General features: G+C 35.1%; 2 protein-coding genes across 2 annotated transcripts; one reads left to right on the forward strand and one right to left on the reverse strand.

Moving 5' to 3' along the window:
• The first annotated feature begins 65 nt into the window (after positions 1–65).
• LOC144437251 (2-hydroxyacyl-CoA lyase 1-like) lies at positions 66–11,795 on the forward strand. The gene is made up of 17 exons (XM_078126149.1): positions 66–172; positions 893–997; positions 1,617–1,657; positions 2,156–2,236; positions 3,736–3,808; positions 4,283–4,360; positions 4,821–4,915; positions 5,466–5,578; positions 6,130–6,265; positions 6,700–6,805; positions 7,374–7,460; positions 7,741–7,902; positions 8,174–8,274; positions 9,040–9,198; positions 9,413–9,520; positions 10,261–10,450; positions 10,970–11,795. Exons 1-17 carry the CDS (start codon positions 113–115, stop codon positions 11,000–11,002), a joined length of 1,728 nt encoding a protein of 575 aa, XP_077982275.1. The 5' UTR covers positions 66–112; the 3' UTR covers positions 11,003–11,795.
• A 2,629-nt stretch (positions 11,796–14,424) lies between these two features.
• Positions 14,425–22,570, reverse strand: LOC144437829 (GPI-anchor transamidase component PIGU-like). The gene is made up of 11 exons (XM_078126857.1): positions 22,441–22,570; positions 22,017–22,081; positions 21,578–21,712; positions 20,976–21,079; positions 19,838–19,938; positions 19,382–19,479; positions 18,594–18,748; positions 18,125–18,268; positions 17,214–17,338; positions 15,103–15,245; positions 14,425–14,538 (listed from the first exon to the last, which is right to left on the reverse strand). Exons 1-11 carry the CDS (start codon positions 22,568–22,570, stop codon positions 14,425–14,427), a joined length of 1,314 nt encoding a protein of 437 aa, XP_077982983.1.
• Positions 22,571–22,929: the final 359 nt, after the last annotated feature.

Here is a 22,929-nt window from a genome sequence, read left to right on the forward strand (position 1 = left end):
ATTGGCCAAGAGGCAGGGCCAAAGGTTACTGTACGGAGGTCGAGGGTTCATTCGTCTCAGTACACAAATCGTCAACATCAGAAAAGGGTCTTGCTGAACAACCGAATCTACGATGGCGAGCGAAGAAAGTTTGGATGGGGCTACAATTCTATGTAGATCCCTAAAAGATCAGGTTGGTTTTTCAATCTCACTTTTGCTGAAATATAGTGCATTACTGTAAATATTACCCAATGCAATTAACAAGTTTGTAAATAAGCGACCCCAACCACTGACAGTGACACAGAGTCCAAAGTTACGCCACAATACCAAAGGTCCACGAACTTTAGACCGAAGCACCCATGGTACCCTAGTGTTTTCCTATGGCTAGCCGCGGTATTTAGAAGGGGAAATAGGATGTGTTACTTACAAACACTGCATAATTCTATACAAAAATTCAACTTTAAATTTTGGTTGAATAAGATATTGACAATTGTAATATTTGTCGAAAACGTGTGTGTGTGTGTGTGTGTGTGTGCTGCTTTTCATAATATATATTCAATGATTCATACACAGCGTCTTATGTATTTAAAGGGGAATGTTTAATTCTCTTTTCTTCATTGAAATTCAAAATGATGCATATACAATACAGTACACTTGTATTTTCTTTGCGACATTCTTTTTATCTTTCATTGTTGAAATTGTTAACCTTATTCTTGCAATTCTTGAAATACATCACTCATATTATAACACAACTTTACCATGTTTATACTTCAGATTCTTTGTTTTAAATTTTCTTCATCTTTGAAATTAAGGTGTGTTAATAATTCTTTAGTGTTTTTTTGCTTCATGTGCCTTAAAATGTTTTAGATATTTTATGCTGGAAACATTTTTTTTTATTTATATTTTTATTTAGGGTGTTGAATTTGTGTTTGGTATTGTTGGGTTTCCAATCATAGAAGTTGGTGTTGCAGCCCAAGCAGCTGGTTTGAAGTTCATTGCTATGAGAAATGAACAAGCTGTGAGTATATCAAAGTTATAATCATATCAAATCAATGAATCAACTCATAGACTGCCATATGTAGTGTATTGACCCTCAGTGTGCTCTCTAAGCCCATTTGATGTGTCATTGATGCACACCAATTTCATGTGATCTCACCAAATTTGAGGTGTCTGTATCACTCACTACCGGGGTATGCATGCAGTGACTCATAAACAAACCCAGCTTTTATCATTTTGACTAGTGATTCAAACTTTTGTCTCTTAGTAGCGGACACACTGTGTGACTCTTTAGGCTAAGTCTTAAATTCACCCTTACACACTAGGACATGGAAAAATCGTAATTTTAAAATCTTATTTTGCTGATTTGCATATACATTGTTAGCATGATTAAATATGTATTGATAGGCAAACAAATAATCATTCAAAAAATGTATGCAAATATCCCTAGCAACAAAACCACACACATAGCAACAGCCAAATTGTGGTGTACATTTCAAAGATAGCAACTGGAATGGATAGGCATGTGAATAAACATTTTCAAAATGTATGCAAATATGCCTAGCAACAAAACCACGCCCATAGCAACAGCCACATACAGTTGTGCTACAACGCCATTGATGCTATATTATTTATTGCAGGCATCCTATGCAGCATCAGCCATTGGTTACTTGACAGGCAGGTAATAATGACAGTTTACATCATAGTTTTCTACTATTTGTCTTTGTTAAAACTTCTTGTAAGTAAAGGTAGCAAACTTTAAAAGTTTCATTATTTCAGTATTACATCGTAGATATGTACATGCATCGATACAAGTAATCATTGGTACAAATGTCATAAGTTACCAGGACTGATCAGAAATGAGAACTTAAAACAAAACTTGCTTAAACAAAAGTACTGAGCTCTTGCTCGAGTGAGGGCAGTAACACGGTTACACATGTATGTATGAAAACAGTCAAGTTCAAGGTAGTGTTGATGGCTTACTGAATTTGTATGTATCAATCTGTTGAGACTCAGGTAAAGTACAAAACTGGCTGATCTCTTTTTAAACCGCCACTATTGATCAGATTTATGACAGGGTTTATTTACCTATAGTAAATTTTGATATTTTAAAGACAATGTTGATGATTGAGTTCCTGTCTTTAGTTCTCATAATGTTTATTTTGTTATGTCTATGTAGGCCAGCAGCATGTTTGGTTGTATCTGGTCCAGGTCTTGTTCATGCACTTAGTGGAATGGCTAATGCTATGGCCAACGCATGGTAGGTAATTTTTTGAACTCATTCCACATTTTATTTTACATTTTTAGTGAAATTAACATTGTAACACTCGTTGACAATGTCTTGTGTTTTCCAGAGTTTTGAATGATTGAAAGGTTAATTAATTGGATGATTGATTGGTTGATTGATTGATTGATTGATTGATTGATTAATTGATTGGTTGATTGATTGATTGATTGATTGATTGATTGAAATTTGATTGATTGATGGACGGGTGAGTGGGTGGATGGATGGATGGATAATATGATGGATGGATGGATGGATGGGTGGGTGGAAGGATAGATGGATGGATTTATTTTTTGTTGCTTCAACTTGAGACTATAAATGCTCAAAATCTTCACTGAAATCAAAGAACTTGTTTCATAATAACAATCAATATCAATCTTTATTGCGTAACATCATGCTTTAGCGAGCATGGTAAAGCATACAAAAATAAGTAAATAAAATACAATCATTTAGCCAACTGCTATATTTTTTACATTAACAAGAAAGTTTCCAAGAGAAAGTTTATCATCTGCAGACAAAATATGTAAAAATTTACTTTAGTTATCTAAGGAATGAAAATTGTAATTACTTAATGAAAAAGAAGAAAAAAGTTTCTTTCTCTCATTTATGTAATGAGAACAAATAATTAAATGATGAAATTCATCTTCTACCATATTTTGGCAAAATTTACAGAATCTTTCATTCGCAGGAATCTTAATTCCATTTGAATGTTATAATCTGAAATTCTAAATTTAGTCACTAGTGTTCTATGGACAGGATTTGAACAAGGTATTTCTCAAAAACAAAATCTGTTTTAAACAATCTATATGTTCTCAATTTGTTTTTATCAGTACTATTTCTTCTAATGTCATTATGTAATTCCCTGAATCAAGATTTTCAAAATTCTTTACATAAAGTATCATGAACTTTTTTGATTGTATAATTGAATTTGCAAAGATTTGACCAAATGCTGTTCTCACTATATTTATCAAGTAAATTTCTTATATAAATGCCCCATTTTGAGTAACGCATAGAAGACATATAGGCTGCTCTCAGTAAACCATCTCCATCAACAATTAATCTATACCAATACTTGAGCATCAGTTTTATTACAGTGAAATTGATAGGAAAACGACCCAATTCTCCAATAATACCACACCTTGAGGCCTTTTTAGAAACCCCAAGTAAAAATCTATAAAAAAAAAAAAACTAACATCATCAAGAAAATTTCTTTTGCCTTCAATTTCATAACCCCAAACTTCACAACCATAAGTCATAATAGGAACAATTAAACGATCAAAAAGATCTAGCGCAACATCAATAGAAATACTCCCATTTGGAGAAATAGTTCTACGTAAACTAAACAGAGCTCTCATCGATTTAAGTTTTAAATTATTGAAGTTTTGTTTAAATTTACCATTAGCAGAAATGATGATACCATAATAACTATAATCCTCCTGCAGTCTACATATACGTATTATCTGATTCCGTTGTAGGCCATTGATTGTCATTGGAGGCTCCTGTGATGCAGATCAGGAAGGCATGGGTGCTTTTCAGGAATTTCCACAGGTAACATGCCATCACTTGATATAATATAGGACCACTTCATGGCTAATGGCAGCCAAATTCGTGGAGATAAATGAATGTTTTATGAATACAGAGATTGAAATGGATATATTGACACCAAAGATATATGTATTAATACCAAAACTTCCTTCACAGATATTCTAGGAGGACACATGTGACCTGTATGCAACAACCCTTGCAGCCCTGTTGGTAGCCATCTTGAATATTCAAACCTCTATAGGGATGCATGGGTATCATCATGCAGATCCATATCAAACCAGTAGATCTTACAGATAACAAATTTTGAAGAAGAAATGTCAGTTTTGCATGGTTCAAACATTGTGACCTTTGCTGCATGTATTATGCAATACTTGTACTTAATAATTAGGAAGCTGAGCAATCATATTTTGAGAGCAAAACTTATTATAAGTTGTGGGATGTTATAATCATTACTTGCAATATTTTATTTGTTGACAGGTTGAAAGTACACGACTATACAGCAAATTTGCAGCAAGACCGTCCAAGATTGAAAGGATCCCATTCTATGTAGAAAAGGTAAAAATCTAGGAAATATTTTAGACTTTGTACTCCAGTTCTGACTTTTTCAGTGAATGCAAGTGCATTTCTTGTCGCTCATCAAAGTAAAAGATACAATAACTCCATTGTTATCAGTAGTACAACAGATTTTGATACAACCATCAATATACTGTATCTATCAAGTATAGAAAACACTGTTAGTAGAATATACCCCAGCATCTTACTTCTTCTTTTTCAAACTTTTCAAAGATGTTACCCGTGCTGACCAAATAGACAAAATTAATCTCAGCATCTCATGTTCAGCTTTGAATGCACATCTTACTGTTTCTTGTATTTGCTTTAACTGATGATAGTCAAGGTGAAGGTATAAGTTAAAGGTGAGTTTATAGAGACCACCCAGTTTTCATTTCTGTTCTAGTGATATCCAGCTGTCATTTCTAAGATTAGTACATATTTTAGTCTCTGTTTTCCTCTACAGGCTGTGAGAACCAGCATAACTGGAAGACCTGGTGCCTGTTATATTGATCTTGCCGGTAGTATGGTCAACAAGAGAACATCATCATCTGAAGTAGAGTATGTTGAACTTGCAAATACCATAAACATTTTGGGTGCAGATTATGTTAATGACTTTATTGGAAAAAGACTAATGTGGGAAAATTACTTTCATGAAATTGTACTTTCTTCTAGTAAATTTCTAGCCACATTGTGACCAGGACTCAACAGTACAATGTATAGTGTAAAAGTTTGACATTATGGACATATCTTTTTAGCTTCTGCTGGAAAGAGATCATGTGGTTAGTCTGTCTGCCTGTCTGTCTGTCTGCCTGTCTGTCTGTCTGTCTGTCTGTCTGTGTCATCGATATCTCAATAGAGTGGGTGGATGGATTTTTGCTAGCAGTCACAGCATTATAACCTAATACTGGAGAAATGAATTTAGACATTTTTCAACAGCTTTCTTTTTTTCTCAATTTCTGTACACCATATTACTTCGATCAGCTCTCCCTCTGACATCCACCATTTTCTGTCATCATAACCCTTCACTCTTTCTCCCTCTGACCCTACCCCAGTTTGGCTACGGTCACTGTAATTATCAAGTGTTTACACTCATTCAATTTCACTATAGGTTTGTAGAGAAATGTAGAGCTGGTCCACGTATGATGGCAGACCCTGATGCAGTGAAGGAAGCTGTCAATTTACTTACATCCTCATCAAGACCGCTGGTCATTGTTGGCAAAGGTCAGTATATCCATGGCAACTACAACCCCTGCAGCAGTTGTCTAAAGATGCCTCTGATCAGATCATCATTTTATCAGTGGTGAACAATTATAACTGGCTATGTACATGCCAAAAAGTCTTCTCTGTATCACACTATCAAATTGCCATACACTAATTCAAATCAACAAAGAGTTTCTCTAACGTAAGTTTCATGCCATGGTCTTATCAGTTAATTTATGTCTGGGAAAGTTAGTCATATTGCTGTGTACTATATGACTAACTTTCACCGCATAAACAAACTGATAAAGCATGGTGTGAATCTATGTCTAAGGCATTTGTTGTTTTTATATCAATACATGTCAGTGTGATATGGAGAAGACTTTACAGTATCAAAGCTTTAATTGTCCAGTACTGATAATGTAATAATCTGATCAACAGCCTCTCTAAACACCTGCTGCAAGGGTTGTAGTACTGCAGGGTTTGTGAACCATAATGTGCATGCACCCAACACTGTTTTTTCCAACCATTTGTATTTTGTTGTCTTCAACACTTTTTATTTGGTTTCTTCATAGGGGCTGCCATAGCACGTGCAGAAGACAGTGTACGTCAGTTCATTGAAACTCATAAACTGCCATTCCTACCAACACCAATGGGGAAAGGTGTTCTTCCTGATGACCATCCACTGTGTGTTGCACCTGCAAGATCCAGGTAAGCCTAATTCACTGGCATACATGTTGATTCATACATGTAGATTGTTTAATATATGGGAAGTGACCTCTACACGTGCATACTGAATGTTACATTGTGATTACTTCTGATTTAATACCCAATTTGTTTCCAAATCACTTCCTGTACAAACCTTTTACACATTTATATTTTGCAACTTTAATATTAGGCTCTACAAATTCAGAATGGGTCTGTGTTGTTTCACACACAAGAAGAAGAAAAAAAAGGAGTTTATGCAACCTTGTGTCACTTAAATTTGATCATCAAGTCCCAGCATAAAGATTTACTAGTGCCAATGACTCTACAGTGGACTAACACTGGCTTTATGTACAAACCAAAATGAAACTATAGATTTTTATGAAAAGAAAGGAATGACATTTAATCGCTCAGTATGAAAATTTTACCTCTTATTGTAGGGCTTTGCTGAAAGCTGATGTTATTATACTGCTTGGTGCACGTTTGAACTGGATACTTCACTTTGGGATTGCACCAAGATTTGCTCCAGACACAAGATTTATACAGGTAGGAAATTATTCATTTATTGAAAGCATGGCGTCAAGATTTTATACTTTCTAATTACCAGGATGTTCTTGTGTTACATTTGACTTCATAGACCCATGGGCACCCCCCTCATACATCGGTCAACCCCTCCCAGGTGAGAAGAGGCCAGTGAGGGTAGAACAACATGACATATCTTACAGTCTAGTCATTTCTCCGTTCGACTTAGACTGGCACCAGTGGGAGACTTTTTTTGTCTACTAATCTTCAAATGTTTTGAATTTGTTATTCATTTCAAATTTTGTGAAGGAAAACGTGGTCAACTTCTTTTTAATTTAGAGCTTTAGTGTTCACCCAACTATTGCAACGTACCACTCACTCAGGTTGCTGTTTAACAAAAATGAACACAGCTGCCTTTATTCACAAAAAGGGTGAAAAAAAACAGAGACTTGATTAAGGCTACAGTTGACACTGATAAATGTGATAACCCATCTTTATTAACAGGGAGAAAATTGCTGGAATATGTTAAAATACCAAAATGGATTATGTATAGCTATTGAATTTTTCTTGTATTTTCCATGTTGAAATTTAGGTTGATATATGTCCAGAAGAACTCAACAACAATGTGGGTTTAAGATGTACAGGTCTTGCTGGTGATGTGGGCCTAGTTACAGAACAGGTGAGTTGTAACTTGTAACAACAGACTAAAATGGTTATACCTGTTAGATGAAATACTTACTTTTCTTCACATATAATTTATTTAACGGTACTACTGTAAAACATTATTTAAAAGTTGATCTGAGTGAAAGAATGTTGCCAATCACTTGCATCATATGGATTTGAAATCCCTTTTCACTTAATGTTTAACCTTATAAAGCCTAACAGCCTGTATTTATAGTATAATCATTTAGTGGTTAAACAGCTAAGTATCTGAATTCAGAATTTCATTTGAATTACAGCTAATGCAAGCACTTGGTAAGTTTCCTGGTGTGTATAAACATCCAGAGACAAGTTCATGGTGGAAAGAATTAGATGACAAGATTGCCAGTAATGTACAAGCTAGTAACGACCTTGCTGCACAGACATCCTTACCTATGAACTATTACAATGTCTTTGATAAGGTAAGTCATAAACTAATTGTTGTAAATGTACATACTCACCAGTAAATGAGTACAAGAAAAACTAGTTAGAATTGTCGACTAGTTTTGTACCTCCGCAGGCTTTATCAAGAAGTTTGATTTACATACACAGTGTAAATGTACATACTAACAGACTGTACTAGCTTTTTATATTTGACAATTATTCATCAGTGATGTTTTTTTTTGTTTCTAAAATTTTTGAATGAAACTCTGTTGATTGACATTATATGTACATGTTTGTATTTATCAACAGATGAGGAAAGTGTTACCTAAAGACTGTATTATTGTCAGTGAGGGCGCTAACACCATGGATATTGGTCGCACTATGTTACCAAATTATTTACCAAGACATAGGTTTGACAACTTTACTTTACAATTACTTTTTACAAATACTTTGGTAATTTGTTTTTTTTGACAGGACAATCACTATCGTTGTCATTTTATGGTAGATTGTCACTTTGGTCTCTACAATACCCATCATGCAATAGTTTGACAACTACTCGTTTTCAATATGTCATCAGTTCAGGAAAAATCAAAACATTTTGAAAGTCTGCTAACAATTTTTTTTCTGTCAAGTCACAATAGAGTATAAAAATGTAAATTGTTCTTACTTTCAACAAATTCTGTTGAGTTTCTTTGTGAATTTTATCTGAAGTCCTATCAAAGTTAGGCACTAAACTTGATTCTCAACACTTTATTATTGTCAGTAGTGTTGTGGCTCTAAAATTGGTACGTTGTGATTTCTAAAATTGTTGTACTGTATGAATTTGAATATCAGAAAGACAAAAGATTGCATACTTTGGCCACTTGGAGTGCTGTTCAAAAATGGCTTTTAGAACACAAGTGAGGGCCATTATAGTTAGTTGATTACTAAAACCTTCTTTGAAAAAAATATTAATTACCCATTGTTTCATGGCAAAACTTGGTGACATCAGTCAATTGAAAAAGTATGCAAACTTTGTCTCAGATCATGTAATTTACAGGAACTTAAGATATTTTAACCACATTTGTTGACTGCAAGGTGGGTAACCAAATTTAATGGTGTCATTGCTGAAACCTCTATGCATTGATAACATTTCTATAAGTGATCTAAACTTTTTTATTTTGTCATACATCCAGGTTAGATGCAGGTTCATTTGGTACAATGGGAGTTGGCCTAGGGTTTGCCATTGCTGCTGCAGTCTGGTTAAAACACATTGGATCTAATAAGAGAGTTGTATGTGTGGAAGGGGATAGTGCATTTGGATTTTCTGGTATGGAATTAGAAACAGTTCATAGGTAAGAAACTCTGCACTTACTTTGGATTTTATGATATGGAAAGAAGTTTGTCTAACACAAATGACTGATCCCATCCTATCCTTATTACGCCACTGGTGCAGTAATACAAATACAAGAACTTGGGATTGAGTCATGGGCCTTTAAGTACTTTAAGTGTGTCAGATACCAATAACTAATCTAACACAGTACAATACATTTTATTCATTTACTTTAGATACAATCTACCTATTTTATTTGTGGTTGTTAACAACAATGGCATTACCATGGGAATAGATGAGGACTTCTACCAAGCTGTGAGGGAAGAGAAACAAGAAGAGTCAAGGTTAGAAACTGAGATCACTGTCTTATCATACCAAGGTCTTTAGAAATCTAGTGTTATGCATCCTTTTTTTAAAGAAGAAATATGATAACATTATTATTATTGGGTTGTTGATGATCGCAGAGTGGTAAAAGCACTTGCCTCTGAGGTCAAAGTTCAAACCTTGGTTTGATTAAAATTTGCCATACTGTATTAGTGTCAAGAGTGTTCATCAGTTTGACAGTACTGAAAAATAGTCTGAAAGGTCCTGTCATTGGTCTGCTTATGTAACCACTAACTACCCACATGTGTGTGAGTAGATTTAAGCAGAAACAAAGAAGCCTGGATCTTTCAGGCTACACTGAACAACACAGGTTTTCCTTGGCCACTCTGGTTTCCTCTTGCCTTAACTCTAAGAGGTTGACCCTCAATGAACTTTTGGAGAAGATATAAAGTCTCGTAGAATTGAACAGCATTTTAGGATCAGAATTTACTTTCTAACAAAAAGTCCGAAGCAGCAAAACCTTCATTAAAAGTGGGATGGATATGTTATGAATTCAATTTGTTTACAAAAAGTTACAATTCATGCAAATTTCATACTGATAAGTGAAAGTGAATGAAACCAATGCATATCTCATTTGACATCCAAGTTTTTTTATGAGTTAGTGAATTCAGAAGGTATCCTTGAAAATATCAAAATAAATCAGATAAAGTAACCACAAGTTTGTTCTTACAATTACTCTGGGTATGTATTTTGATTACAGACTACCGGTGGTAGCACTCTCACCCAATGCTAGGTATGACAAAATGATGGAAGCATTCCATGGCAAGGGTTACTATGTCAACACACCAGAAGAATTAGAGAAAGCATTGGATTCTTGTCTAAATGTGCATCCAACAACGCCCTCACTCATCAATGTTTTAATAAATCCATCGTCTGACAGGAAAAAACAGGTAAAATATTCAGTTTGGGTCTTCTCTTTAGTATCTCACCATTGTAGCTACCTGATGCATGTATTGTGTTTTGTATGTACATGTAGTAAATGATTCGAGTTGGTCATCACCCTGTTTTCAAATGTGTAATTCCAAATAGCTTGAATTTCACAGTGAAATAGACTATGCAGACCCTCCTGGGGGGAAGGGGGTACTTCCATTGAAAGGCTATGGTACATGCTACCCAAATGAGTCTACTTTTGGGTGTCTGAGTCTGCAATATGAGTCTTGGGGAAAAGGGGTTCATACCATGAAGATCCATATTGATTTTGCCTGTCAAATGGTAACTGTACCAATAGGGTGTCCATTAGTCATATGTTGTCTGGAAAGGAGAAGGGCTTTTCTCTTGCTAATCACGCATTCCTAGGTGACTAACCCCCACCCCAAGGGCTGACAACCCCATTGACATCCCTTTGCTCTGTTGGACATCATCTGAGGCCAAGTAACACTCATTCCATTGTCATTTTGTTTTCTCTGTAGGATTTTTTCTGGTTGACAAGAAGCAAAATGTGATAACCATACCGATAATGCTGGATGGATAGGAATTTGTAATAACTCATCAGCACCAATAACCATGGCAACAAAAATATGAAGTATGTCAAAATTATGAACAGCCAAAAAATGTATCATTTGTCACATGAACATTGTTAACATGACTTCATGTTACCATGACAATGGGAATAAATCAGAGGGAACATAATTTTATAGATTACTCCAAAAAGTACTATGAATACTGGTACATCATATTAGCCGAATAGTAAAATCACAAGAATTGGTTACCATGACAACATAAGTGAATTAGCAGGAATTCGATATGTGGATTTCTCAAATATTTTGGACAGCCAAGTTATTGTTAGTCACATGACCAAAGCTAAAATGACTTGCATTGATCCTTTATTGGCTAGGAAAGGGTTATGGATGACCAAAAACAAATCAGAAGATATTTGTGAAAACACAGACTGAAAGTTAGTAGTACTATGAGTATCAGAAAGGTGCAATATTGACAACTGTGTAAAAATTTTACTAGACTAAATTTTGTAAATTGTCAAGGATTTTTTTTTTCAGAAGACATTTTTCATGCAAAAACAAAGTTGACAGCATAGCTAGACTTTTGTTATACTGATTCAAAGCTGCACTAGCTGCAAGTGGAACATTTTTTGAAACTTGTTATGTTAGATAGAATGACTTACTTGGAATATCGTACACCCTGCTGAACAGTGTTGAATAACAGATATATATGTAGCTGTACACATAGTATGGTGCTATATTTTCAATCAAATTAATTTTTTTGGATCCGCACCCAAAAAATCACACTTTCAACTTACATTTTGTATTACTGTACTTCTTATAAATAAAATAGATGAGTAATTGACATGTACAGTGTCTAATTATTGTATTCTAACAAATTTCAGTGAATATTGTATATCAAGATGTTTTGAAAAAATAACACCCCAGTTACAGTTAGTGCAGGTTTCAGACATATGTAATAATTAAAAATAAAGTCTTTGTAAAAAATAATTTTGTGTTTTTTTATTTTGTGTGGAAAAGAGACTGTAGAGAGGGCATGTATGTAATCACATAGAAGGTATGTATGTAGTCACAGAAGATATGTATGTAGTCACATAGAAGGTATGTATGTAGTCACATAGAAGATATGTATCTAGTCACATAGAAGGTATGTATGTAGTCACATAGAAGGTATGTATGTAGTCACGTAGAAGGTATGTATCTAGTCACAGAAGGTATGTATCTAGTCATATAGAAAGTATGTATGTAGTCACATAGAAGGTATGTATATAGTCACATAGAAGGTATGTATGTAGTCACATAGAAGGTATGTATCTAGTCACAGAAGGTATGTATCTAGTCACATAGAAGGTATGTATCTAGTCACATAGAAGGTATGTATCTAGTCACATAGAAAGTATGTATGTAGTCACATAGAAGGTATGTATGTAGCCACATAAAATTATAGGTGTTAGAAAGATCTATGAAGGTATGTATGTATCAGGCATTTCACCTTGCCCTTGGTAAATGAAAGACCAAAGCTTGTGCAAGACAATTAATTACTTTCTTTATTTCATATAAGTTTCTCACATCATTATATTGCTATTTTTACAATCAAAACAGTAATTTCTTGAAAGATCATCAGTAAAAAATAATCACAGGGATTCATTACATCTTTGGACACAAGTCTTGCATAGTAAGTATCTGACACATTTACTCTACTTAGTAAGCAACATTTCTACTCACGAAATCAAATCATTTCTTGGAAGTGAATCCGCAAATTTTTGCCAATGTCTCATCAGCATCATCTAGGGGTGTACTACAAGAAATACCAAGAAGTTATTTGACTCTCTGTAAGTCTAAATTTTGATTAGTAACTATGAACCTAGAGTACATGAACAGTCAATCTCTCTCAAATTTATTCTTGTCCTAACACAAGGTATCCTAAGCATTATATTACAGACCAGCTTGACGTAAAAGATATGGGCTGTCACTGTATGGTCCAAGATATTAACTTTAGTTTCAATTTCAAATACTATGTTATTCCAGCTAGTATACTATGTTGAATCATATCTATCTACCAACTGGTATACACTCTCAGTAGACATTCGTACATATAAAAAGTCACATAAAGATGTTACATTTGGGGTACCAATGAATTCAAAAAAACATCCCCTCTTAGTTCTCAGCTTCTCTGTGCATATGTAAGCAGGCTGCATTGGTTGCAATTCTTGGTACCTGCAATAACATTCTACCTCATGCTATTGGGTCAAAATAGAAGAAAAAGGTTGACTTATTCTCACATGCACCTATTAGTGATGCATGTGTAGACAGAAGATTTGATGTTGAACAAGAAATGGAATGATTGTATCTTTGTGACAAGCCCAGGGGGTAAAGTCCATTTCAGGTATCGAGTATTCACTGCTTGATAACTTTTAGTCCATATTGTGCATTTTATGTTGTACTCAGGCTTTGATTGAAAGTGGAGTCTCAGTTACAGACTACCACTTTGAAAACTGGAAAAAAACAAAGACTTGATACTTGAGAGTTGAAAAGTTATTTTAGAATCCAACCACTGCACATACTGCTAATATACATTTCTGTTAGATAACAGTGCCAAACCACATAAGTATACATACATAAATACCATATATCTTACTCTGTTGTGTCATTTGGTACTTTACTGTGGGGAGGGGGCAGTGACATCTTTCTTCCCAGGGGGCATAAATATGAAAAATATTAATTTTCAGGCGATAAACCGTGTATTGTACAGAAAAAAAAAAATCAGTCATCAATGATGCTTGAGTTCAAAATGGGTCAAATGAGTTATTACAACACCCTGTATGATGCCTCAGCTGTTGTCAAACAACACAATATAGATGAAAACATTTCTACAATCTTGTAACGGGAAGGTTTATTATAGTCTCTTATCAGTAGAGTTTCCTAAAAAAAGAGACTTTACAACAATACAACAATAATTCTCTACTCAATTCTATGTGCAATTACAGTCTAGTCTACCTCAACTAAACATTTTCAGGAAAGTTTCTTCAAGAAAATTTATCGAGCACAAAATTAAGTTACTGAATTTGATCATGACATTTAACAAAGTACAAAATCTATCTACATGTGTGTATGGATATAATGTACATGAACATATGTATGTTATGTGTGTGCATGTATGTATGTATGTATGTATGTATGTATGTATGTATGTATGTATGTATGTATGTATGTATGTATGTATGTATGCATGCATGCATGCACACACGTACGTACGTGTCTGACTCTCTTGAGTATTTCAAACTCCTTTGGAAATCGCTACCATGAAATGTGACAGCACTGGATTGTAATTCATTGAGTAGGAGATTTCACCACCAATGTCACCACTACAAATGTTTTGCTTTCATGACTCTATGTAATAAATATTTTCATTGTAGCAGTATTGTGACTGGTTTTCCATCTTTTCCAATCTGTTTGACGCCGTGAGTTAAATCGTACTCTCGTCTAAGAAATGCATACATCAGATCCGTTATCAAAAACACCTGTAAGCAAAAGGAAACCAAATATTTGAATATCATGACCATAATGCAGCGCTCGCTATACAACATAATACTTAGTTTAAAAAATAACAACTTTAAGATCAAATGATATGCATGTAACAGCTAACCTGTAATTACCTATAGAGGGAATGTGTGTGGTTCTCATTCAAACAGGTTAGTCACTATCATACCAATGTACTCTACTTTGATTCAGTGTCGATGGTCAGATATCTGTATATAATTATTTGTTTTGTACATTTAATGTACACCATCCCAGTCAGTAGTGGCTATCACAGAAGGAAAGCTAATGTTGAAGATGGGTGTTGTGTTTTTTGTTGGCGGAATGGAGTGTTTGCAAAGAGTGGTAACTTAGACTAATTACTGGTACACTTAAAACCATGGACCAATTATGGCAACTCTGGACCAATTACTTTGAGCAGTAGACATAGTTTTTTATTGATTGCCATTGGTCAACAGATTGGTATTCTAGATACAATGTTTAGTAGTCTATGTGCCCTGCAGGCCTGGACTACTGCTAATCTCAAGACTGTAACAACATTGACTTACCTGTGCTGTTGTATAAACCAGAGTCATGGCAAAGAAAAAATTGGCATTAGCACTGCCAGCAAAGATCCATAGATGCCATACAACAAAAGCAAGTATTGATGATACCACATACATAACACCAACTACCAAACTATTCTTTAAATCTGAAAAGAAGACAGACAAATTATTTACAACTCTAGTTGGTTGAAGGTGTAGCCATTTTATGATATTTTGTCATGGCAAGTTCAAGGTCAAAGGTCAGCCTATTGTTTTCTATTCCATTGAATTTGGCTTTGACTGTATGATTGCCTGCTTGTTAGTGCCAAAGTTGATGTTATAAAATTACACTGGGCTAGGCTGTTTAACTGCAGAAAGCTGGGGTGAGTTCAGGATAAAAACAGTTTGTGATCTGTTAGCTTAATTGTCCATGGCACTGATCTGTAACTATGCTATGGACAAGACTAGGTGCAGTAACACATCCAGTGATGCAGACAGGCTAGCTAACGGATCACTAACCATTTTTATCCTGAACATATCAGATTATGGTAGATTAAGCTGGTTTTAACATTTTACGTGTATTGCACTGGTAGTTTTGACTCAGTTAGGATGTAACAATTAAATATAGTAAACTGATGAGGCTAGAATTATGTTTCAGAAGGGTGGGTTAGGCTGTAAAACATGTAGTTAATTTACATGTAATTAGTTAGGTTGAAAATGTCAGGTTATAGCTGTATAGTCTGTTTTAGTGTAGAGAATTGGTCTGGTTAATTATGATAGATACACATAGGTTATACTTACAAATACAGGTATGTGACCAGACAGGTAACAATGCTAAATACACATAGGTTATACTTACACATATAGGTATGTGACCAGACAGGTAATAATGCTAAATACACATAGGTTATACTTACACATATAGGTATGTGACCAGACAGGTAACAATGCTAAATACACATAGGTTATACTTACACATATAGGTATGTGACCAGACAGGTAACAATGCTAGATACACATAGGTTATACTTACACATATAGGTATGTGACCAGACAGGTAACAATGCTAAATACACATAGGTTATACTTACACATATAGGTATGTGACCAGACAGGTAACAATGCTAAATACACATAGGTTATACTTACACATATAGGTATGTGACCAGACAGGTAACAATGCTAGATATACATAGGTTATACTTACACATATATGTATGTGACCAGACAGGTAACAATGCTAAATACACATAGGTTATACTTACACATACAGGTATGAGACCAGACAGGTAACAATGCTAGATACACATAGGTTATACTTACAAATATAGGTATGTGACCAGACAGGTAACAATGCTAGATACACCCAGGTTATACTTACACATATAGGTATGCGACCAGACAGGTGACAATGCTAGATACACATAGGTTATACTTACACATATAGGTATGTGACCAGACAGGTGACAATGCTAGATACACATAGGTTATACTTACAAATGTAGGTATGTGACCTGACAGGTAACAATGCTAAATACACATAGGTTATACTTACACATATAGGTATGTGACCAGACAGGTAACAATGCTAGATACACATAGGTTATACTTACACATATATGTATGTGACCAGACAGGTAACAATGCTAGATACACATAGGTTATACTTACACATATAGGTATGTGACCAGACAGGTAACAATGCTAAATACACATAGGTTATACTTACACATATAGGTATGTGACCAGACAGGTAACAATGCTAGATACACATAGGTTATACTTACACATATAGGTATGTGACCAGACAGGTAACAATGCTAAATACACATAGGTTATACTTACACATATAGGTATGTGACCAGACAGGTAACAATGCTAGATACACATAGGTTATACTTACACATATAGGTATGTGACCAGACAGGTAACAATGCTAAATACACATAGGTTATACTTACACATATAGGTATGTGACCAGACAGGTAACAATGCTAGATACACATAGGTTATACTTACACATATAGGTATGTGACCAGACAGGTAACAATGCTAAATACACATAGGTTATACTTACACATATAGGTATGTGACCAGACAGGTAACAATGCTAAATACACATAGGTTATACTTACACATATAGGTATGTGACCAGACAGGTAACAATGCTAAATACACCACTGCATCCCCAAATGATGGATAGGATTTGAATATAGCAATCAAGGCACATTGGATATACATAATCATGAATGGATGGTCCCTGAAAAGAGAAATACAGGGCTTGCGTCAAGAACTTTACCGCGTAACAATACATGAGGCTGCAGTAGTACTACTGCCTTATTATTGAAGTTTTCAAATACTACACGCATCAAATATACTCTCCCTCGAATTTTTTCATATTCAGCATGTTGGGTCCTAGTCTGTCTGGTACACCATGACAGGGTTCTTGAAAGAGGTTAGCCAATGCATGAGGGCACCCTGTCACAGCATACCTTACAAGCCAAAATTAAACAATCAAAACCAGTCTGTGTGTTGCCTCTGTCATAACTGCCATAGTAAGATTTCACATAGTTTACAAGTTGTTTATTGGTATCAGTCACATAGGAATGTATCATACTAGGTTCTTATCCACTATGATTTCCTCTTTTTGCAGTTTGATTAATTTTCATTGTACATGCTGTCATCACTACCTGGTTCTCTAATTACTGACAGGTCCATGTCTTTCATTCCTAGTTAGTACTTATTTGTAGTAAGGTCCCTAATGCACAAATTCTCAAGTGATTGGTGGTTATTACCATGTTTGCTTGACTGCCACGTAACCATGCCAACATAATTTGAAGGATACCGACAGCCTTCCCTACCAAGGAGTACATGACATTACTTGAAAGAAGCAACTAAATAAAACCGTGGGTGCAGTCAAAGTCCTTATATCATTAGAAACAAGCTAGAGAAGGGATAATGATTAATTTTATGCACTACCACTCACTATTAATATTATAGTATTAATCTAACCAACAGAGGACCTGTCTTTCATTAACCCACTTACCTGAGTTTTATTACTAGGGGTATTGTGTAGATGAAGGCATTGATTTGAAAGACCAGGATAAAAAAGATACGAAAGTGTTCAAACATCTCAGTGAAGAAGTACCAAAACAATCCCATGTTGGGTCTGAGGTTGGGTACGGATAATCTGTAAGAAACACAGAATATGTAGATTATATGAACATAGTTATACATAGAAACATAATATGGAGTCTCTGTGTACTCAATTTGTCATGTTCAAGTAAAAAATTTAGCTTTTGTGAAAAATAGTAAAATAATAAATAACTACCAAAAAACTGCTCACAAAAGATCTGTGCAAATGCCCACCATATCATATGATGTGTGCCACATTTAGTTGAAATTGACTTGGAGGTGTCAGCGATCTGGCAAACAATTTTATTTTTGGGGGGGCCTTATAACATGATCACTTTCTATAAAAGAAATCTGAGCTAACCATTAATCATCATACTTACATAAAGCCATAGGTAGAATACAAGAAGTCAAAGGATGAAAACATCAGATACGATAGCAACAGTAACCATACCAACCACACAAAATAAACACACAAAGTTTTCCCCATAGAAACGACTGCTTTCTTACTGGTGTAGTCAAAATCAACCTTGTTTTTCTGAAAATAAACAAAAGTATAATGTTTTTAGAAATATGACGCAAAGTGAAGCTGCTTTTTGTGAAGCTATGTTTGTTACAATAGATGAAATATTTACATGTAATAGTTACTCAACATCTTGTTCAAAAAAATATATCTGATACACTTCAGTTTCATACGTTAAAATTTGATAAGGGTACAAACAAAAGGAATGCAAATCCCATTGCCATAGGTCCCTGGAAAGGTGTGTTTTTCTTTGTTCTCGCAAGGCATGAGAAAGGGCACACTTCTTTGGCTGGAAGACTTTAGAAACACCTGCCAAACTGGAATGGTAGATTTCGTTCCAATTTTAGTTCAGAATAAATCTATAATTTTCAAAATAATTCTTGCAACTGTTCAAAGTAAGATTCCATTTTCCAAAAACAATTATTTTGATCAGGTTTTAGCTATTTCTTCAAATGAACTGTCATTTGCATGTATCATCGACTCTATTTTGTGCAATACAGTTGGTATGAGAAAGGGTCTCCTTTTTGGGGTGTGTGGTATGAAAACAGCTTGGGTTTGGAGGTCTCAGCAGAGCCTCTCCATATCATTTCACTTAGAGTTGCCCCCTCCCAGGATATATATAACAATAACTTAAAACCATCAACTCACCTGTGCTATAAACATTGTACATGGAACTATCAACATGGCAGGGTAGAAGGACTGATATGTTGCTATGGCAATGGCTAACGTTGAAATGGCTCTGTGACCTGAAATTGAAATCAATTTAATGATCACATCTTACAAAGGTACGACATGCTTCTGAATGGAACATCAAGGTATTGCCAAGAGTTTTCAAGTCATTTTCGTAAGTTTTACAACTACAGTCTTCAGCGTACATGTAACAAACATATTGTCATTTGGATTGTCACAAAGGAAGGTCAACTTGTGAAACATCGACAAAATTTAAACATTCTACACTTCATCATTTCAATAATCTCATTTCCAAGGAATCTCTCACAGTATCCCAGTAATTCACATCTTTCAAACATTTTCCAGGAGTGGTTTCTGGAATTTGAGGATTGACAAGGATTTATTCGGAGTTCTTGAATTCTTTCATGCCCTTACCTTTCAGTGTATACAGAATTCCTATGACCACAGCAAGGTTGTTGAGTAAGATAGTTGACTTGGCTACACATGTTGCTATAGTGTAAGGATTTAATAAATATCTGGAAAATAGAGTAAAAATATGTTTACTTTAGTTTACCAAAAGAGAAACTCATAATTAATGCTGCCAATGGCTACAGAAGATATGAATTTGAAATCAACTAGGCAGTATAGTGGGCCACTTATAGTAATTTATATTAATGGAAGCGTGCTCCAGTTATGGTTGTTGTAGTTTTCAAAATTCAATCTCTGCAGAATTGCGTTTTCTTTTCCTAGATAAAATCATAAATTAGGCAGGCTTTTGATCTTTGAAATATGTACATGTGTAATAACTATTGATGTAATCAACTGACAACAAACATGTACCTTATGTAACTTTCAACCCTTCCCTTCCCACTTGCACTCTAATGATAGCCAAATTTTGTTGTTGTTGAGTCAAAATGCTAAAAGCTGACATTTCTTGTGAGTCGGCACATAGTAAGAGTTATGGGAACACAATATTTTGGTGCGTCACTTGAAATTGTGTTTGTCAGAGGCACATCAAATTGGCTTAGAGGGCACACTGCTTCCAAGAGATCAATTTTCAATATCGGTCTATATTCAAATGCATGGTTCTGAATAGGCCTTTCCAAAATTTGCCACATGGTGGCGCTCTACTTCCTGTCTGTGTGTACCTTGGGGGTATACATGCTATAGGTTACTTGGTTAATCAAAGAACACTGCTGCTTTCCTCGATGTCTGAACAATATGAAAAACATCCCCGATTTACACTTCTACAGAATACATAGAACAAAGCTCTTAGGAAACGGTACTATGAGGTGATGATATCTGAGTGAGGGCGCTGTATTCTCAATTTCCTGTTTGCAGTCTGCATACTCTATTTACTGATACGTGCACAGTCAAAACATGTTTAATTTATGGAGACTGTATTGTTCTTGTTTTCAAGAATCAATAGACAGTCAAATACAGTTACTTTGGAATGGTAAGATAGAAACGAATGTGTCATCAAGGTATAGAGGATAGCAACATCACATTCGTTTCTAATTTACCATTTCAAAGTAACTATATTTTAATACTGGCCTATACTTCATTTACTTACAGAGCTGCAACTTGATCTGGGAGTTCTCGGACGTTCACTAACTTGATTAATATACTGTCAATATCTTTAGCAAATTTCTTCCTCATTTGAACTTGTCTATCAATCTATGTGAAACAAATACAATATAGGTGCAATCAACATACACAGCTGTATATTCAAGTCAATACAGAATGTAGCACAGGGTGGAATGGAACCTCTATCTAGTCACTAAAGTCATCACACAACAAGATAGTATGGAACCCACTGTCATAAAACCACAGGCCTCTTTACACTGCTGTCCATGAGACACTGCTGATGTGTCTGCTGAAAATATGATTTACAGCTGAAGAGGATGAATAAATGACCTACTATATGGAAAGGTCAAATGACCTTCTAAATGGTAAGGTCAAATGAAAATCTACATGGTAAGGTCAAATGACCTTCTAAATGGTAAGGTCAAATGAAAATCTACATGGTAAGGTCAAATGACCTACATGGTAAGGGTAAATGACATTCTATGTATAATGTAGCAAGTATGGGCACATGCCCTTCTTGGTGGCAAGAAAGAGCATATGACCTCCTACAAGGTAAGTGCAAATGACCTGTACAGTTAATAACTTTACCATGAGTCTTGAAGCAGAGTTGACAATGTTCCTCAGTAACCAGGCAATGTAAAGATCCAGTAGAACAAAGATCATAGGAATCCAAGCTGATGATATAGACTTGATGTAATGGAAAATAAGAAGAATCAAGGGTGTCTGCAAAATAGAATAAACCAATTACTCATCCGTAAATACAGAATTGGAATAAAAATACCTGGGGTAATAGCTTTATAACAATAAAAATTATCTTAGTTTTACTATACATAGCGTTTTCTCACACTGCACCTACAGCACTTTATGATTACTACCCTGGCACAGACCTAAAGTGACACAAATGCTCTTTATACTTTCTGAATACTTTAAGCCATGGATAGTCTCTAGACTAGTACCATGCATGTTTACAATTTTGACTTTGGAATCATTGTGTTGTTATACTATGATGGATTAAGTTGTGTCATACCTCATGAAAGACATCTCCAGAGTATGGAGATATACCACTTTCAAAGAGAGCTAAACCCTCTACAACTGTAAAGGAAAAATAGAAAGCTGGTTAGCATTCATTTGTACAAATATATCCATGACAGTCATAAGTCATAACTTCATAAGTCTCGCACTGCAATGTAAATTGTAACAGTCGGACTGTCTACGGTAGCACAAATGCCACTAATGGGATGTCATAATATTGTAAGAAATCATCTTGATCTGCCATGTCCGTTACATACTGTACTCCATCACAGTTCAATTACCAGCTACAATGTCAGTCTCCAAGCCAATATTGTCAATATATACAGACTGTATCAATCATCAAAATGTGTCACACATTGTGTGCATGTCCAGAGTACAAAGTAGACCCGTGTGAAGGAATGCTTAGAAGTGTTACCAACCTCCATCCCAGCTTGTAATTGGTGTTATAATCTCGACCCTGTTGGCTAACCAGTCTGCGATCGACGACTTAAAGAGGAGAAAACGCACTGATACTGCGAGCAGTCCAATCACAAGTATGGGCGCCGCCATTTTGTATTGGATTTATAGTAATAGCTTCTGACTCAGATTCATTTAAATATTCGAGTATGAACTCTTTTTTTTCTGAATGACCACTCCGGACCACATGTTTCGCTATTTTTTTTTATTCAAAAAGACATTTCTATCAATGAAAGCAGAGACAAGTTTTTAAGGGCTGTATACATTAAGGGATGGAAGCCACCAATTTATCATAAACCTTCAGGCTTCTTTAAAAAACATATGCATCGATTCAGAGTTGGAATGAGCTACGAATTCGGATCACAGCAAAGAGCTACTATAGGGAGCAACGAAACTTATTTAAAACAGACAGACAGACAGACAGACAGACAGACAGACAGACAGACAGACAG

This window comes from Glandiceps talaboti, chromosome 7 (assembly GCF_964340395.1).
Source record: "Glandiceps talaboti chromosome 7, keGlaTala1.1, whole genome shotgun sequence".
Taxonomy (NCBI): domain Eukaryota; kingdom Metazoa; phylum Hemichordata; class Enteropneusta; family Spengelidae; genus Glandiceps; species Glandiceps talaboti.